This window comes from Balaenoptera physalus (genome assembly GCF_965194825.1).
Source record: "Balaenoptera physalus genome assembly, chromosome: 8".
In the NCBI taxonomy this organism is placed as follows: domain Eukaryota; kingdom Metazoa; phylum Chordata; class Mammalia; order Artiodactyla; family Balaenopteridae; genus Balaenoptera; species Balaenoptera physalus.
The window spans coordinates 48,932,571-48,948,177 of NC_138887.1; the positions used below are offsets into that span (position 1 = coordinate 48,932,571).

At 40.7% G+C, this 15,607-nt stretch overlaps 1 protein-coding gene across 11 annotated transcripts in view; it reads left to right on the top strand.

Annotated features, from left to right (window-relative positions):
* Positions 1-15,607, top strand: part of RAPGEF5 (Rap guanine nucleotide exchange factor 5) — a 224,964-nt gene that overhangs the window by 145,984 nt on the left and 63,373 nt on the right. For 8 of the 11 annotated variants that reach the window (XR_014266740.1, XR_014266741.1, XR_014266742.1 and 5 more), the window contains 2 exons: positions 2,112-2,230; positions 2,696-2,784. Coding sequence is in view for 8 of the 11 variants with exons in the window: in XM_082472678.1 (XP_082328804.1) it covers positions 2,112-2,230; positions 2,696-2,784 (208 nt within the window). In the remaining 3 variants the exon portion in view is untranslated. The other 3 variants (XM_082472680.1, XM_082472682.1, XM_082472679.1) reach the window with 2 other exon arrangements.

Here is a 15,607-nt window from a genome sequence, read left to right on the forward strand (position 1 = left end):
ATTTCTCTGCTTTTTTGCTTCTTTATTTTTTAACAGCTTTTCAAAATGGAAACTATCACTGTGACATAAGATGCTATTGATAGTACATCAATATGGTTCAGCTATTCCCCTGCCCAGCGGAGTGTAGCTGCTCTGTGCACAGCCCTGTAATACATATTAGTTACACAGACATTAGAGAAGCCCTTCCCATCCATATGTATGTGCATGGCCCGCGGAAGTTAATAATGCCGTATATCACATGCACGTAGAATGTAAAATGTGCTTCAGAATGACAGCAGGCTCATATAACATGAGTACTGGCTTACGACGAGAGGAAAGCTAGGGAAAGATTTTTGTCCTTTCACACCTGCTCTTTACTGAATTATTTGTTTCTGTGTCTCAGTATCCCAGACTCACGTTCTGCCCTTTTTTTTTTTTTTTTTGTCAATATTATGCTCCTCTCGCCAGCCACCTTGTTTCACTTCAGCCACATGGATAACAAAAGAACCCCTTTGGAGAAATGAAAGAGAGCAATTATACATTGGTATTCATGTTACAGGAGTCACACTGCCATCCTCAGGGAGTTTAACAATGAATATCCAGCATTAATTGCCACAGTAACTGCGTGTCTGACCTTGCTGAAGTGTAATACATCAGTTTTGCACAGTAAAAGTATTTGCCACTAAGAGATTTAAAAAGAATGATCATAAAATTATATTGCTGTTTAGAATGACTAGTATTTTTTGTTTTTAAGAAGATCTTGGAAGACTCAAATGACTAGGTCACTACATTTTCTTAGGAATCAGCACACCAGGAGTTGAAATCATCATTTTCCCACTGATTTGGTTGGCAATTATGACAAGAATAGTGCCTTCCTATTCTTATGGGAGGTGAATAAATACATCGGCGTCTCTGATAAATCTATGGAACTGATAATAAGGCACGAGGACATAGTACTTTTTATCCATCGGGGGCGGGAAAATGTTCTTTTTGTGTGTTTGTACCTAATTTAGGTAGGGTTTTCTGCCAGGAGCAGAAACACAGAAGCATGCTAGGAACCCTAGGACGTGTTTCCCTTTTTAAAGAGGCAACATCATTTCTAAGGTGAAGCCTCTTTGCTGTCAACTTTTCTTGCTTCAATCTTTTGCTCAGATCCTCAGAAATACAGAAGGTAAATTTTTTTACATGTGTTTCTCCCTACCCCCTCCGCCCCTACCTTCCTCTGGTTGGGTGCCGCCCATCAGGAGAATTTCACACTCCACACTCTGGAAGTGTTCGTCACTCGGGTCGGCTCCACACTGCTGGGTCAGCAGTGAGCCCGACTCGGACAGAGCCGCGTCAGCGGGCCATGTTGGGCTCTGGGCTGTGGAAGCTGTGTGTGCAGAAATGAATGATTGTTCAGCCTTCTCTCCGTGTTAAAAAGGACCGCGGTGAAGAAAGTCAGTGCATTCACCCGTGACATCCGAATTTCAGCCTAGATGAGATTCTAACTAGAGATCCGTTTTTGCTTGTATTCTGGCAAAACAAGTACATGATAAATGTGAAGGCCATCTCAAGTTTGGGAGTAAAACATGAACTGAATGATAGAATGAGTAGTTTTTTCCCCACCTTTTTGATGTAAATGAATATGATACGTATCCGCTACATCTGCTTAATATGGCTTGCTCATTGTTTTAGTGTTTAAATGATGTTTTATATGATTTTCTAATTTTAATATAGTGGCAGTTTAAGAGGTATTAACCAGGTAAAAGAGAGTATAGCACACATGCAATTAGTATATTGTGTTTTTGAGACTTTGAACTTTGGATTTCTTAATTCAGATCATTCAGGTAGTTTTAAAAATGAACTCTGAATCCCATCCCCAGTTTATTTTTTTTCCAGTTTCCTTTAAAGTATTTATGTCTTTCTAATGCTTTATGTATCCATACAACTTGAGCCTGGACCCTGTACCATTAGAGGGAGATTCTTGACCAGATTCCTAATTTGTTCTGAATCTGTAAAGATAGTAGGTGGGAAAGCAACTTGAGAAAGTGCAGCTTTAGTTAGCTCTTTTTTATTTTTTATTTTTTTGCCTTTTTAATTTTCTCTCTGTTCTTCCTTCTTCCATCCATCACTCCCATCGGCAACTAAAGCAGGATGATGAAGTGACAACCGTTCAGGTTAAAGAGCAGGACCGGGACGTCCTGGTGCTGAAGAAAGTGCAGAGCTGCGGCCCAGCCCCCCAAGCGGGGAGCGCGGAGAGCGATTGGAGGTCAGAGTTTCCACCCAGCCCCGTGCTCCCGTTTCCTTTCCCCTGCCTTCCTCCCCTTCTCCCGCTCCATCTCACTCGCTCTCTCTGCCTCCTCTTCCCCCCCACCTCCCTCCCTCCCTTTTTTCTCCGCCTCTCTCGGAGCGGAGCGTGCTAGCTGACTGCAGAGCTCTTAGCAGCCAGATGGACTCAGTTCCCAGTGAAAGGACAGAGATGGCAAGATCTTTGAGCCTTTAGGGGATGCCTTTGTTAGTGGCCGTGCACAATGGGCAGCTCCCGGCTGAGAGTCTTTGACCCTCACTTAGAGAGGAAGGATTCTGCCGCGCTTTCAGGCCGAGAGCTGCCCTTGCCTACCTTCGATGTGCCTTATTTCAAATATATTGATGAGGAGGGTGAGGATGAGGAATGGAGCAGCCGTTCACAGTCCCCCGCTGAGGGTGACTCCGTGGGCTCTCTGCTCTCTGACAGATACGTGGTCGTGTCCGGGACCCCGGAGAAGATCTTGGAGCACCTTCTGAATGACTTGCACCTGGAAGAAGTCCAGGACAAAGAAACAGGTAAGGCGGGGGGGGGTGTCTCCTGCTTCCAGACTCACAGCCAGCTGCGGCTGCCCTTGTCAGTTTCCGGAGGGGCAAGACGCCCTCTGTAGCTGAAACCAGAGTGGGCTGAACCAGCATATGCTTCTTGGGCCTCCCCCTTCGCCTCCTGCTGTTTTGTTTAAATCCAGTAAATGGACGCATGTAGACCCAAGCAGCCGCCTGGGAAGTAGCTGTACAAAGAAAATGACACGAAGGCAGATGTTCTTGTTTCATTGGCAGTTTTTACCGAATCTCACCTAAAGGCAGCTGGCAAGAGGCCAGCATTTAAGAGCCAGTGTTCAGTGGGAAGGAATATGAGGGATGGGGTTGCCAGCTAGCGTTTACCTGGCTTGTGGGAAGCACTGAGCTGGGGGGAGTAGCCTCCCTGCCGAAAAGTCAACAATTAATGCAACTACTCAGCAACTATAAGCTTAGCAGCAACTTCTGCCTTTTTCCATGTGGTTTACAAACTGCTCAGAGCAAGCCCTGCTGTGCAGAATATAATACTCATAGCTTCTCAGACCAGAAACTGTAATTCACTGAAGTCTTATTGATCAGGCTTCTTGTCCTTTCTATTTAATCTGGGAGCAAAATACCCACTTAGCTTTTTCACCCTTGCACTTCTGGAAACACTACCATTGCATGATCTACCCAAACTTCCTTTATCACACAAGGGCAGTACTTGCTTCTCTTAACCAAAATTTGTAATTTGTTCCAGCCTGGAGCAGTTATTCCAATGAATAGGCCTCTGGCTGTAGCCTGAATTCTGTAACTTGATGCCCTGACTAAAATGCACTTTTTGCTGCCACCATAGCACCTGTGATGCCCGCAGTTTGCAATATATCGACTGCATCAATAAAAGGCATTTTTTGGTTGTATTAGTACAAGTAACTCCTTAGGTTTTTTCCCATGCAGGAAGGGTTGTGAAATGACAACTTAGGTGGGAACAAGAGTTTCCTTGGGTCCCAGTAGTTTTGTCTGAACTTAATTGATCTCTGGCTGTATACTGCATTATAAAGGACATTAAGAGAAACAAAGATGTGTGAAATATGAATAGTGTTTTTTAAAAAAAGGCAAAAATGGCTCAATCACGCATTCTACATTAATGTTATTGTTTGATCTTGAAATTCAAATAAAAACTTTATTTTGCATATCTATGTTTGGGGAAAAATAGTAATAGTTGTCATTTATACACAAACAAGCTAAAAGAGAACCATATTCTCGTGGCATTTGCTGGGTGGTTTTTGTATGTCTATTAATATTTTGTGCATTTGAGCACTATTTCCGTGTTCTGCTTCATCAGAGATAGTCATCACGGAACTGGCCATAATTTTCCGCATACTGATTAGCAGACTGCTTTACACAGGTGGTTTGGACTAGATTACAGGCAAGTTATCTGCCACGAAGAGGACACCTTTGAACATGCGTAGCAGTTTGGGGGACTGAATCTGTTCGTCTTGGTAGCACTGCAGTTCTATAACACAGGACTTTGTGTCTAGGTCATATTAATAAGAGTAGAAATTACTGAAGCCAGTACTAGGCCTACTTGATTTCTTTTTTCTTTCGTTCTCACTGTCATTAGTTTTTTGTGAAAGATGGCCTAGGTGCCCACTGACAAGTTAACACCGGGAATGAGAAATCACCCTAATTCCTGTTACTAATGCCAGCAGTTGCCTCCTGTTGGGAAACAGTGTTGTACCTGGTGTCTAGTGACTGGTATTCCCAGTTTCTTCTCGATTATACCAACACTGGGATCAGATGTGTCCCTCTTGCCAGGTGCCGAGCAAAGCTATAAGGACCACGACTCCGTGTGGCCAAAGCCGGGCAGGTAGAGCCCCGCAGGGGTCAGTCGGTCCTCACTCCTGCTCATTTCTTTAGCGTTTGCAGAGGACACATGTAAAACTTCAGATGTTTGCAGGGACACCTGAGGGGGAAAACAGTAACAGCTTTTCCTCTGATCAAAGGAGAGTTTTATGAAAATGAAAAAGTCAACTTTGGAGAGAGACTGATGTGTAATATGATAGGGACACCTAAGTGGAAGTCACATGCAGTTCTTCCACACTTCACGAACAGCGCTTGGAGAAAATACAACAGAAGAGCCACTGTGTGGCTTTTGTTGGTAACATTTTAAAAAATATAAATATAAAATCAGTTTCATGTACAAATTGAAGAAAAGTGGTTATGGGTTCGTTCTAGTTTGAATACTAAATGAATCACATATTTAAAGTAGTTGAGGCCCCTTGTCACTGACAGCGGTGACTGTTAGTTCTTTATCTTGGTCAGGCCGGCGACCCTCACCATAAAAGGTCTACGTGTGCAGGAGTCTGAGTCGCCTAAACATATGGAAAACAGATGGAGGAAAATGAGAAGGGGCTGCAATAAAAGTATACAGCAGCGTTTTTATGTTCTCGAGCGCCCCTTTTAGGGAGATGGAACCATATGGAGCCGGGTGGAGCCGTATGCTGGTCGTCCACGTGGCCCCAGTGGCAGTGAGGAAGAAAGCATGCCTGGGAAGAAATAAATGGTCCTGGAGGCTGGGGTGAGCCTCTTCTGGTTTCTTACATTCCTGGACCCACCAGAGGCTGGGGAAGTTAACCAAGCAAGGGATGCAAGTTATTTCCCTCTCTTCCCCACAAAAGTCACTTCATTGTGAAAATGTAGGTGCAAGGCCCAATAGGCTAAGAGACCTGTACTCACAAAGGACAGGTTCAGGGGATTACTAACTGATGTTAACATGCAAGTGGAAAAAAAGTTTACTTAATTGAATGGAATAGAAATAAGAGATACTGTATTTTTGTTATTACCCAAATCTAGAATAGAATAGAAAACAACAATTCATACAGTATTCTATCACCATATCAAACTGAGTTTTAAAAGCAAAAAAACATTGTTAGAGATGCTTACAAGCAACCTAGTAATGATTTTCCTAAATGATTTGATCCACACAACACTTACCGTGCTTATTTTCATAATCCCCTACGTGCCTACCTTTCCTCCCTGGTACTACCAGGCACAAACAGTCATCCTGGGAATATCTGTGGAATGAGTGGATGGATGGATGGATGGATGGATGGATGAATGAATGAACGAATGAATGAATAATTCTTCATTGTTTAAAATGGAAAAACTGTTTGAGTCTGGTAACTGGATACCTATTTGTGAACGTCGAAGGATTGAAGCTGTTTTCAAAAATTACCTTTTCTTTCGAGGTTCAGGGTCTGACTTGAAGCATTTGGAATGTTAGGGAAAAATCAAGCAGCTCTATCTTTCATCTTCCCAGAAATAGGGCAGACATCACTGGGCGTTCCTAGCCCAGGAGAATTACAAGGAAGGCAAGAAGCAAGAAAATGTGTTGTGAGTGGAGGAGCTGGAGGGGTGGAGGAGCGAGTCCCCAGCACCAGCCCTGGTCTGTAGGGTCTACAGTGCTTGCTGCTCCTATTTAACCCTTTCCCCTCTCTGGAAAGGATCAAATGTGTTTTGTCTAGAGATGCTTCTATTAGGAATAACGATTTCTGTTCTAAGGGGGGTGGCCGGGGACAACACTATGATCAGATGAATTACACAGAGAAAATCCTTCTTATTGACTTTTCTTTCTACATCTGCATTACGATGAGTCTACCTTAGGGGAAACACAAGAGGAAATAACATTATTTGCTCCCCCTTTTTTTCCCCACGTCTTAGGTTTTTATTCATCTTTTTGAAGCAAATTGCTTATGATTACAGGTTTTCAAGAAAAAACAAGCAGAGAATAAGATAGTGGGAACAGGTAGAGCCTATTAGCCGATTCTTATTAGGCTTGACCTGCTTTCTTCCAGGTATGGCTGTTTTTTACTTCATGAGGTTATCGTTCAGTATATTGTGTACTCAGTGTGGAAGTGTCTGCTCATCCTGCTTTGACCACGGGGGGCATGGATGCCTCCGTGTGGGTGGTGTACTTTCAACAGCACCTAGTAGACTGATTACATCATGGAGAAAGTGAGTCCCTTTACCTTTTCACGAGGCAACCACCTCCGTGAAAGTACCTGGTTTATAGCATAGGGTGTCTCACTTAATTGATAGGGTCCCAAAGCTATTCTCCATTGCCAGCTTAATGGCTTTTTTTGGAGCATTGCACTGATGGAAGCTTGAGTGAAGCTAGGGCAGGCAAGCAATTTTTCATTTTCTTTTATCTTCTTTCCCTTTCCAGCATCAAGCGTATCCTAAATACTTGATACCTATTTCTTGTGAAGGAAAATTAAGAATGCCTTTTCTCCTGATCATTGAAAATACGGAAGACAATTTAGGTGAACTTCTTCCTTAATTTCCTTACCTTTTAGGATTTCTGGAAAGATGTTTGGTGCTTCTCTTCTAGGCTTTCTTTTGCAGGTGGCAAGAGCTTTATAACCCTGTGGCTGCATGGCTTTTGCAGGACTAAAACTTTTGGCGGGTAGACACGGAAGTTTTTAGATGGTGGTAAGCCTCTCCATGATTTTGTGCATTAACATGCATGTAAAATTATCTTGGATTAATCTTTTTATTTTTGTGGTATCATGTAACACATAATAGACCAGTGGATCTTATCTGTGGCTGTATCATTAGCAGCACATGGGGCATTTTTCAAAATATCAATGTCTGGGTCCCACCCCAGAGATCCTGGTTCAGTTGACCTGAGTTGGGGCCTAAGAGTTAGGGGCTTTGAAGGCTCCCTCGATGATGCTATACGTAGCCAGATGTGAGAGCCACAGAACTAGGACAATGACTTTGTCTCTCCGCTTTTTTCAGAGACATATTCAAAGTGTCTAATAGTTATAAATTTGCCCCTGAGAGCTAGGGGCGTCATTTCTCCTTTCCTCCACCTCCCCTCCCCACTCCCTCTCCTGGTCTCTGTGTCCAGCCTCATATCCACTGGTCCCTGCCCTAGAGCCTCTGCAGCCTGAGTTCAAAATTCACAAACCTGCATTGCTGGTCCATCCACTGAAATGGTTTTGAAAAAAAGGAAACAATCAGAGCAGACAGAGGTACTGGCCACACAGCTGTTAGCTCTCAGTTCTTGGAATGACGAGGTGACGGAATAGTGAACAAAACCCATTTGGATTTTTGCCAGGGTTCTGTCACACTCCAGGGATCTCTGGGTGGTCCTTCAGTCTCACCAAGAATGCTTACTTCTGTAAGAAATGATGTTCTAAGGAAGGAGAATATGCACGCAGCAGAGTAGAAAGGGTACTAAAATGAGATTCTGAAGCCTTGGGTCCCAGATCTGGGCTCCATTAATAGACCAGCCTGAGACCTTGAGCAAGTTATACATGAGATGAGTTCTGACATATCTTTCATCACTGAAATGCTTTGATCTAAAGAGATTTATATCAACCCTTTTCCTTTCAAAGTATGTCACAGAACCGTAGAATTCTAGATCTGGAGGAGACCTTAACCCTGCGGTCGTTTTATGCTGACCTCACCATCACTTAGGCTTTGCACAAGGACTTAGGCGGTTTGGCCTGACTTCATGTTGCCCTGTCTTACTGCTGTGTTTCTTCAGCCTTGCTCAGAGAGCAGTTAGAATGTTGATGGGGTAGCAGGCTTGGAATTCAAGGCTCAGTGGCCATACCTGGTGATGATTTAAGTGTGTTTGTATATAACCTTGTCCAATGGGAAACTTTTTAAGTTCCTTTGGGAAGTTATGCTATAACATTTACAAAGAATAGCTTTGATTTATCACCTACCAGTAATATCCATTTGCAGAGAGTTTTACTACCAGGCCATTTTGAGATATTCAGAAACAGTCCGTTGCTAGAGAAAAGCAGCGGTTTTCCCCCAGTGATGAAATACTCTGCATCCTGGCTCTTATACTAGCCCTCCCCCTGTAATTCCTTTACTTTTAACTTTACACACTGCTTCTGTAATAAAATACAGCAGTGCATATTTGAGTGTTCAGTTTCTATATGCGGGTGAATGAATACCATAGAAAAATTTAGTTCCTTCCTTCCACAGATATCTTCGACCTCTTACGTAGGCACTGTTCTAGCTGTGGGGCATACAGCTGTAAACAAAATACACACAAACTCCTTACCTTCGTGGGACTTACATTTTAGTGGAGGGAGTCAGACAGAAAACAAATAGGGAGAGAGTGGGGGATGTTAGTGGTGCTAAATAACCAATCTCATTATAGACACAAATTTGGGAGAACTATATCCACATGTCTTTAAAAATGAAGAAGCTAGAGGATATTTTAATGTATTTAAAGTAGTATAGAGAATGAATGTGAAATGTCTGGTCCTATTCAGCAAAGCTCAGAACCAAAGGAAATAGACTTAGTTGAAAAAATAAATAAAAGATGTAAAAGGAGTTGGAAGTAGGTATAAGTATCCCCGGATGGTACTGGCGCCAGCTAGGAGCCATAGACTCTGCATCCGTGGAAATGGTTGATGTCAGCCTTTTACCTTCTTGACCTGTGAAAGTAGCTTTCTCAGGGACAAATAACTGGACTAGGTTGCCACTTGAGGTCTTTTTCAGCTTTATGAAACTGTCAGTGTTAAATATTAGGTTAATTTTGTTTGCATACATGCTAATGAAAAAATCAACGAAAGACTAAATAAATTCATGAGCACCGACTCCAGGTGCCCTGGGTGTGCCTCAGATGCAGATGAGAACCCCACTGTCCAGAGAAGGCTTGTTTTTTCAGATAAAGCGAAGGCTTGAAACAGCGATCCACGGTGACAACGAAAATCCCCAAAGTGCCATCGAGAGAGAACTAGGAGTAAAAGTGCTCATATTAGAATATGGTTTCTGTTCTGCTTTATAATCTTTGTGCTTTTGGTTTGGTTTGGTTTGGGTTTTTGGCAGTTCCCTTAGCTTCTCTCCTAATTGCTAATGTGGAGAATGTAATGTTTTTGCTGATTGTAATTGAAGCATTGGAAGACTTTATAAATTAATACTAAGTGATGAGATAATTAGAATTGTGTAGAAATTTCTTTCTCATTTGCCTCATTTATGAAATCAAAGAGTTTAGACCACATGACATCTGAGGCCCCTTCCAAATTTGAGAGCCAGGATTTGACACCACTCTGTTTATCCAAACATCCTCTCCATTAGATGGATGCTTGTACAGGATGATTATCTCCATCTAATGGACATAGATGCTAAAGCAGAGGTTAACTAAGCTGCTTCAGAGATAGAGTGGTCATTTGAATCTGGAAGTGAACCCAGATATATTCCTAGCTTTGTCCTAGACATCATTTTTGTCTAGTGGCTAAAATCTTGGATGAAAGGCAGAACTGAAATAAAAAACCTACCATTCGACTCTAGCTATAAACCCCAAATCAGGCGCTTCAGTTGCCACTTAAGAGGGAGCTAATCTCCAGCACAAAGACCTGCTTCTTGGTTTCCACCTCTGAGCAAGGTGGCCACTGGGTGGCCTAACTGCTTCAAGAAGGTTACACAAGAAAGGGGGTGTGGGGGAAGAGGTCCTAGTTGCAGCTGATGCTGTATCAGACCACTCACATGAGATAATATTAAAAATCAGATTATGACTGTGAATTTCATTTGAGGTGTTCATCTTCTGAACTAATCTATTCACACCACCTTTGAACATGTGATACTATATATGATAACAAGGGAATTGATGCTTTTACACTGCCAGTAGATTGTGGGTTAATTAATACTCTTGTTGGTAATGAAGTGAGACATAGATGAAGCATAAGGTCATTAATGTACACTGATTAATAATGAAAATGTGGAAGTTTTCATTACAGCATAACCAATGGGCAAAAGAAGATGTTTAATGGATAAAGATGTAAGGAGGAGTACAGCCTACTTTTCAGGGAAACAATCCCCATTTAGAATGAGACTGGATCATTGGAGTGCATTTATTAAATCGCATCATTTCCATGTTTACTCCACATGATCTCTTCCAATACTTAAAGTTCAACTATAAGTCTAGAGAACCCTAGAAACAAACTGAAATATTGTAGGGCTGTGAGAAATTAATTTCAGGAGGATCTGAAGATAGGAAATGGAAAATGAAATACACAAGGGGCAAGAATTACCTCAGAAATTAGATCTTTAGTCTCCTGACTATAAGGATTTTGAAAAACTTGTGCATCTTAAGAAGAGTTTTTAGACTTTCTTCTTTGAATACTTTTAAGGAAAAATATCAACAACTTTCTGATGGGCTAGAGGGAAGGCTGTGTCCTAGAGCTGGGAAGTGAGATAGAGGATCTTTGAAAGTTTCCTTCACACATTATGTTCTAGATGAAATACACATGTGACTTCTTGTTTCTGTGAAGTCTGTCCTGGTGGTGATGTCCTCAACCCCCCAAACCATGAGGGTTTTCCTATGTAAACTGTAGCCAGAGCAGAAGACTTAGAAATGAATGGACTTTCTCCTTTATTTACCTTTGCACATTTTATTTGCTTTATTCCCCTTATTTACATTTTCTTTGCTTCCCCTAAAATGCTTTTCCTCCAACTCAGGTGCTCAATTTGGTACTCATCTTTTTAGATAGACAACTGTGGGGAACCTTAGGTATTTCTTTCTTTGTAGTTCAGTAAATTTCTAATTTCCTAGAATGGCTGGTGGATAAATTATTACAAATAATAAAATACTCTGGTACACTGAGAGTTGCCATAAATATGTACATAAATTGTCAATTTTCAAAGAATCATAATAGATAAAATTAGTCTGTTTTTAAATGTAAAATATGAAGGCCCTTTCTAATAAGTCACAAAGTTCATGTAGAATAGTCTTTGGTTTTATAATTACATGAATAAGATATTGGCTTAAGTCCGTATAGTCTCTTTGACATAGGGTGAAGGTTCCCTTTTTTTTTTTTTGTAATTTAAAAAAATATTTTATTTATTTATTTTGGTTGCTCTGGGTCTCAGTTGCGGCAGGCGGGCTCCTCAGTTGCGGCATGCATGTGGGATCTAGTTCCCCAACCAGGGATAGAACCCAGGCCTCCTGCACTGGGAGCATGGAGTCCTATCCACTGCGCCACCAGTGAAGTCCCTAAAGGTTGTTTTTTAAACACAAATCCAGTATAACTTGTAGTTTTTCTCATAAAGATGCATTTGAGAAAGATAATAGCTTTGTTTAGTTTTCCCTTTATATTTTGTCTCCCTAATATATACCCTTTAAGAACAAAGGCTGCTACTTCTATTTTTCTATCTATAGTTCTATAATCTATAATTTCTATAGCACAGTTTCTCAGTTTGGTGCTGATTTTTGTTCTTATAAATTTCTTCTTTTTTCTTTTTAAAAGGAAAATGGATTTTTGTTTCTTTAAAAAGAAAATGCTGTTCTCAAGTCTTAAAGTTTTAAAAATGGCCATATTTTCTCAGTGCATTTGGGGTCCACTGGCATATTTGATATTGTACTTTAGTAGAAACACTTGTGATTTTGCCAGCGTCCCGCTGTATTTCCAGAAACTTGTTTAAATGTGTGATGTGAGTCAGGTATTTTTGGAGCAGTGAATTGAAAGAAGCAACACATTCTGAAATTTCTGGAGACAAGATACTGTGTCAAAAGTGAGTTTGACAATCGAGTAATTTTAGCAGAATCATAGTTTTAATGTAACATCAGCACATGAAATTACTGGAGACTGTCTTTAAGACAATTCAAAGGATGAAAAAACTCTCTTTTCTCTCTCCCTCTGTTTCTCTCCCTCAGAGATCTTGTGTGTCATCTCTCCAGTTGATGGATTTAAAGTGAGATTATCAGATGTTCTTGTCTGTATTTTTTAATGCTGTGACATCGTCCTCAGTCAAAAATTTAGCATCCTATCAGAAAATGGGGAAAAAAGTGATTTTTCTATATAAGAGTATGTATTTCAGATAGTCTTATAAGTGTGAGGAAGGAATGCTAGTAAATGGCAATTTGTTGATTATAATCCCTGTATGTTAATCTCTCACAGCATGTTTCAATCAAATTATGGCTTCATGTAAAGGGTGCAATGCCACAGAATTGCTGTAATTGACAAGCACATGTCTAAAAGGAATGTTCTTCAAGTGGGAGAATTTTTGCCTTTAACGTACCTATAATTGAGCTTTTCCTCATTTCTTTTTGCAGTCTTTCTCATTATAACCTTCCCCTCCCATTTCCCATTATCCTCATTTTTTGCCCTTGGGGCTTTCTTGCTCTACAGTTGAAACCATTCTTTTCATTCTGTTTGCAGCTTTTTGCCTTGTGCTTAAGGCTGCTATTTGGCTGGCAGTCCTTCCCCCAAATCTCAGAAATAAATATGAAATTAGACAGAATTGGTAGGTACGTGTGAACGGAAAGTGTGGAAAACTAATATATCGTGTTGTAATCCCCAGAATATCTTGCTGTAATCTAAATAGTGACAGAAAATTACTTTCAGAGCCATCCTGTATCCTTTTCTGCTTCAGACTTATCCTTCTTTTCAGCATTCAGGATACTTGGTCAGACTTCTAATTTTTAAATCTTTTAATCCTGTAAATGAGCTTCACTTAGTGTGAAGATGAAAAGCATCAGTTAAAATTGCCCATCTCATGCCTGGTTGGATATTTCTACTTAAATTCTCAGTCTAAAAATGAACAGGGTTTTAGGTGAGTGGCTGTATATATCAGGGCTCATGATAATAGTTCTAATATTAAAGCATCTGGTGTTTTCCTTCTTGCTACATCCCTTTGAATGTGCCTTAAATAGACTTGTTATGAAGAAAGATTTACATAGTACATAGAGCAAGTTAGGTTTTCCCCCCAAATTTTCTTCCTGTCTTGCTTGATATCACATAGTTTGTTTTTGTGTAGCAGGCTTATAGATATTGTAAATCCAGTGTCATGATTTTGTTAAGAAAAGAAAGAAGAACGGGGTGAAGATATTTTCATCCTAATTTTGGATCTTTTCCCAAGAATGGAACATACGAAATGTGACTTCTTTTTTTTTTTTTTTTTTTAAGAATCTTTCTTTTTTATTTATTTATGTATTTATTTATTTTTGGCTGCGTTGGGTCTTTGTTGCTGCGCTCGGGCTTTCTCTAGTTGCGGCGAGCGGGGGCTACTCTTTGTTGTGGTGCGTGGGCTTCTCATTGCGGTGGCTTCTCTTGTTGCGGAGCACGGGCTCTAGGCACACAGGCTTCAGTAGTTGTGGCATGTGGGCTCAGTAGTTGTGGCTCGCAGGCTCTAGAGTGCAGGCTCAGTGGTTGTGGCGTACCGGATTAGTTGCTCCGCGGCATGTGGGATCTTCCCGGGCCAGGGCTTGAACCCGTGTCCCTTGCATTGGCAGGCGGATTCTTAACCACTGCGCCACCAGGGAAGCCCTGACTTCTTGTGTCTTAGTTCAGTTTGATCTGAATTTGAAGGCATTGCAAAGTCATTTTCATTTTACCACTGATGACTTTTGTAGAAAGATTTTAGTAAGTTCAGGTTCTGCCAGTGCTGATTGGCATATTGTGAGTGCATCTCTCAGAATTATTATGACAGTTTACACTGTTTGACAGTCTTCTGGGGAGGTTGTTTGTTCTTTTAAAAAATAATCAAAAACATAAAAGGCAAATGTGTATGCATCAGCACATTCTACAAATCCACAGTAATGAGATCAGGATAGATTCACAACACTCCTCTCTCCTTAAATGTACTTTTCCTGCTTATGATAGCTGAGAAACTTGAGCACAAGACCACATTACTGATCATGTGTTTGAGTTCCTGAAAATTTTCTGTGTATGTATTATTTGTGATTAGGCATGGCTGCATATAACAGAAAATCTCGAACAGTGACATAAACAGGTATACGTATACTTCTGTCTCATGTGAAAATAAAAATAAAGAAATGCAGTCCAGAGCTGGTAAGGCCCCTCTGAAATCAGCCGGGAGTGAGGTTCCTTCCAGCTCTCGCTCCAGTGTCCCTAGAGTCTGACCTGCATCCCACGAACCAAAGTGAATATAACACCACAATCCAGGTAGCAGGATGGAGCTAGTTAAGAACATACCTGTTCATCACACCTGGCTTCTGCTTTTCTCTCATGGACCAAAACTTAGTTGTGGCCACATCTAGCTACAAGTGAGACTGGGAAATGTCTCGTTTGGTTTGGTTTTAAGCTATCTGGGGAGCAGTATGCCCAAGAAAAGTCAAAGTTAGGTTCCTAAAGAAGAGGAAAATGGCATGAAATTTTATGAATGGAAGCTTATGTTCATTTGTTTTGATACTTTAGACCCGAGGCCATAATTATATATTTCTGTCCCTTCAAAGTAATATAAACACATTGTAATTTAAAGTGCTGTATAATCACTTTTTAAAAGCCTATAAAGTGGTTTGGATTAAGTCTTATATGCTTCTCAACAAGGGACTATTGACACTAATCTCATGTATTCTTTTTTTTTTTAATTGATGTATAATTGATTTACAATGTTATGCCAATCTCTGCTGCACAGCACAGTGACTCAGTTATATCTACATTCTTTTTTAATATTCTTTTCCATTATGGTTTATCACAGGATATTTAATATAGTTCCCTGTGCTATACATTAGATAATCTCATGTATTCTTAATTCTCAAGGTTTACTTACCGATAAGTACCTTTCTTGTGTGATTTGAGCCCCTGAATTCATGCTAGAGAATTCTGCATTTTTCACTCCAAAATTCTCCCTTCCAGTTGTTAGAAATATTTTTCATGAAATAAATTTAACATATACCAAGCAATAGTTCATGTCATATGGCTTTGAAGAAGGTTTTTTGTACATTTTTATTTATTTATTTTTATTTATTTATGGCTGTGTCGGGTCTTCGTTTCTGTGCGGGGGCTTTCTCTAGTTGTGGCAAGCGGGGGCCACTCTTCATCGCGGTGCGCGGGCCTCTCATTATCGCGGC